Below are 3,584 nucleotides of genomic sequence, written 5' to 3' on the forward strand. Positions count from 1 at the left end.
TAGGACCTTCAATTTGCATAAAGAGATAGCTACGTGTACACAAGGTAGTGCATCTGTATCTACTTATTTTTTTAAGTTGAAGGATCTTTGGGAGGAGTTTGAACAGTCATGACCAACTAGAAACCAAGATTTACTACGTAGCCATGACCAGTTATATTCTGTTCCTGAATTGGCTAAAGATGAGGCTCTTGAAGTTTTCAGTTGGCACGCTTTTCAGAAATGGACTCCTGATAAGGAGTTTTTGAAACTCTCCAAGTCTGTAGTAGATTATGCTAAAGGCTTACCATTAGCTCTTAAGGTCTTGGGTTCATTTCTTTACAAGCGAGGCATAACTGAGTGGAGAAGTGCATTAGATAGACTCAGAGATACTGGATATGAAGAAATTGTTGAGCAGCTCAGTTTAAGTCTAGATGGATTGAACCATGAAGAGAAGAATATATTCCTGGATATTGCATGCTTCTTTAGAGGAAGAAAGAGAGATGATGTGATAACAATACTAAACAGTTTTGGCTTCCGATCAGAGATTGGAATACATGTCCTCATCCAAAAATCACTCTTATATATTTCTGAAGGAATGGTTGAGAAGCATGATTTGATAGAACAAATGGGTCAGCAAGCAGCGCGCAATGTTGACCAGGATAGGCCATGGAATCACAGCAGACTATGGCATGAACAAGATATAAAAAATGTTTTTTCTGCAAATCTGGTAAGCATGTCCTCTGCTGGAGCTATCCATTTTCTCGTTTGCATTATTTGCCCGCACTGAAACTAGACATCTAGTTTTAACAACTTAGTTTAGCACTAGTACAGTTTTCTTAATCTAAACTGCATCTCATGAGGTATTTCTTAATTAATTCATGCAATATCTTGCTTGTAGCTTTAAATTGTACTTCCATAGGATGTCTCATGTAGCCACCAATTAAGAAGGTTAGTTGCATATTCTGTTTCATAGATTACTAGATGTTCTTTCTGAGGATTGCAACTAGAGTAGCTTACTCCTAAGTTGCGCGGACTCTTCCCTTTCGATGCGCATCCGTGTCGGATTCTCTTAAAATACACTAGCTTTGGTGAATCCGACACGCACCTAATGACATTTTTGAGGAGTCCGAGCAACATAGGCTTACTCAATATCCATTTACCAGAATAGTTCAAAAATCATTTGATAAGAATATCAAATACTCTTTGACATGCGATTTTTCTATTAAAAAAATATTCTTGGTAAGTTCAAATTTTAGTTGTTGTTTTTTGTTAATAGGGAAAGAAGTCCTATTGTAAAACATACGTCAAATCATACCTTATGTTGATTAGAGAATGGATTTCTTATTAGGTATACTGGAAAGGAGTGGAAATGAATATTTGAAGTTCTTAGTTGATTCCTGATTATTTGATTGAAATCATAATGCAAAGCCAGATATAGATCGTATACTTGTAGTGTTGATTCCAACAAAAAGTCCTATTGATTAAGATTTGTATATTAAAGGAGAATAGGTTCTATGCTTGGAGTATGTTTTGTTTAACAAATTTACTTTAATTTCTTTTCAGAGGACAGAGTCTATTAAAGGCATAATGGTGCCAATTGGCTCAGACCGTCATATATGCAAGTGGAGCAAAGCTTTCAGAAACATGCCTTGTCTTAGGCTACTCATTGTCAAAGGGGAGGAGGCCCGACATCATGACCCTATTTGTGACCCTATTGAGCATCTCCCCAGTAACTTGAAATGGCTTGATTGGTCATACTACAGTCTTGCAACTTTACCAGCAAAGTTTGAACCAGGAAACCTTGGTGGGCTCAACATGACTTTTAGTTCGCTTGTTGAAATCTTCAAGGAACCAAAGGTATTGTTGATCTCCTTCAAAAAGAATCATATTTAAAGAAAAGAAATGACAGTTAAAGCTGATGTTTCTATTCCTTCTCGTTTGTTGAACAGTCATTTGACAAGTTGACAGTCCTCAATTTAAGTTTTTCAGGAAGTTTACTCCGAACACCCAATTTTTGTGAGACTCCAAACCTCCAGAAGATTATACTGAAAAGTTGTGTGAGTTTGGTTGAAATTCATCCATCTGTTGGAAATTTTAAAAAGCTTATCTTCTTAAATATGGAAAATTGCAAAAATCTCGAGTCTTTACCAAGTAGTATTTAAATGGAATCTCTTGAAAGCCTCAACCTCTCAGGTTGTCAGAAATTAGAAAATTTTCCAGAAATTCGGGGGAATATGGAATTGCTGTCAGAGCTCCTTCTGGCACGTACTGCAATTTGGGAATTACCTCCATCAATAGGACAGCTCAGTGGTGTCAGCTTGCTTGATTTGCGATCATGTGAAAAACTTGTAAGACTCCCTGGCAGTGTCTCTAAGATGAGAAAACTGAAAATTTTGATTGTGAAAGGTTGCTCAAGACTTCCCAACTTTCCTGAAACTCTTGGTGATCTAAACCAGATGGAGGAGCTCTATGCTGGTAACTCTGCCATTTGGAAGCTATCAGATTCCATTGGAAACTTGAGTAAACTCAAAGTCCTATCGTTAAGAAGAGGGCGGAAGGTCAAGCATCAAACTAGTTGCAGTTTGATGTTACCCTCTTACTGGGGGTTTTATGGTTTGAGGGAATTAAAAAGCTTAGATCTCAGTGGGTGCAACTTATCTGATAATCTTACTGTTGCTCTTACAAACTTGCCTTCTTTAGTGGAATTGAATCTGAGCAGAAACAAGTTTATTTCATTGCCTGATAGTATCAGGCAACTTTCGCACCTCCGATACCTCGACATAACACACTGTCAGGAACTTGAACAACTTCCCACACTTCCTCCGAATATAGAGGATTATATGCAGAAGATTTTTTGGCCAAACGATGTATTGCAAATCTGCCAATGTACCCTCGGTTGAATTTGGTGTCATTCACCAATTATTGTTTTGATCAACAATCGAATACAGAGGATAGCAATGGTAGCTCAGTTTTGGATGAGATTCTCCGTTTCTATCTTTCAAACAACATGGATGATGTGGTCCAGACCTCTCTTAACTCCGATTACAGGGTGACTTTTTCCATGGTCTTTCCTGAACGTGCAATTCTCACGTGGTTTAAGCATCAAAGTATTGAGGAAAAGATGTTGTTCAGGCTACCTATTGGTTGGTATAATGAAAAGTTCAAGGGCTTTGCTATATGCTGTGTGACTACCATGGGAAAAGGTGTCTGCAGTCCTGATTCAGGGCTGTCTGCGAAGTATGACTATACTTTCATCAAAGCCAGATTGAAATGCAATGATCAACTAGAAAACCTTAAGGTGCTAGAGAAAGAATGTAAAGTGGGCACATTATCTAGAACGCATGGCTGGTGTGTTTGCTTTGTCTACATACCATTGTATGCTTCACTGCAGGTGTCCGGCACATCTGTTGGAGACATTAACCATTATAGCCTATTTGAGGCATCTATCCAAGGGCGCATTGTGAGACAGTGGGGTGTTGATTTGATCTATGAGGATGAAGGAATAATTTCGAAGAGCAGCAGTCTCGAAATGCTTAGACTCGAGGAGGAGGATTGGTATTGTAGTGACTGTTATGATGGTGACGACTGATAGTGGTGATGGTGGT

The 3,584-nt window shown here is 38.4% G+C and overlaps 2 protein-coding genes across 2 annotated transcripts; both read left to right on the forward strand.

The window, feature by feature from the left end:
* The first annotated feature begins 132 nt into the window (after positions 1-132).
* Positions 133-2,996, forward strand: LOC124890477 (disease resistance protein RPV1-like). Its single transcript, XM_047402311.1, has 3 exons — positions 133-706; positions 1,543-1,836; positions 1,929-2,996. Exon 3 carries the CDS (start codon positions 2,142-2,144, stop codon positions 2,877-2,879), a length of 738 nt encoding a protein of 245 aa, XP_047258267.1. The 5' UTR covers positions 133-706; positions 1,543-1,836; positions 1,929-2,141; the 3' UTR covers positions 2,880-2,996.
* Positions 218-2,141, forward strand: LOC124890478 (disease resistance protein Roq1-like; the record flags this gene model as incomplete). The annotated part of the gene is made up of 3 exons (XM_047402312.1): positions 218-706; positions 1,543-1,836; positions 1,929-2,141. Coding segments are annotated over 3 exons (996 nt in total), but the record flags the coding sequence as incomplete, so codon positions are not given.
* Positions 2,997-3,584: the final 588 nt, after the last annotated feature.

The sequence above is a fragment of the Capsicum annuum genome, unplaced genomic scaffold (genome assembly GCF_002878395.1).
Source record: "Capsicum annuum cultivar UCD-10X-F1 unplaced genomic scaffold, UCD10Xv1.1 ctg18635, whole genome shotgun sequence".
NCBI lineage: Eukaryota > Viridiplantae > Streptophyta > Magnoliopsida > Solanales > Solanaceae > Capsicum > Capsicum annuum.

Coding starts and splice junctions, on each gene's coding strand:
- LOC124890477 (XM_047402311.1), top strand. CDS start 2,142: ATGGAATCTCTTGAAAGCCTCAACCTCTCAGGTTGTCAGAAATTAGAA.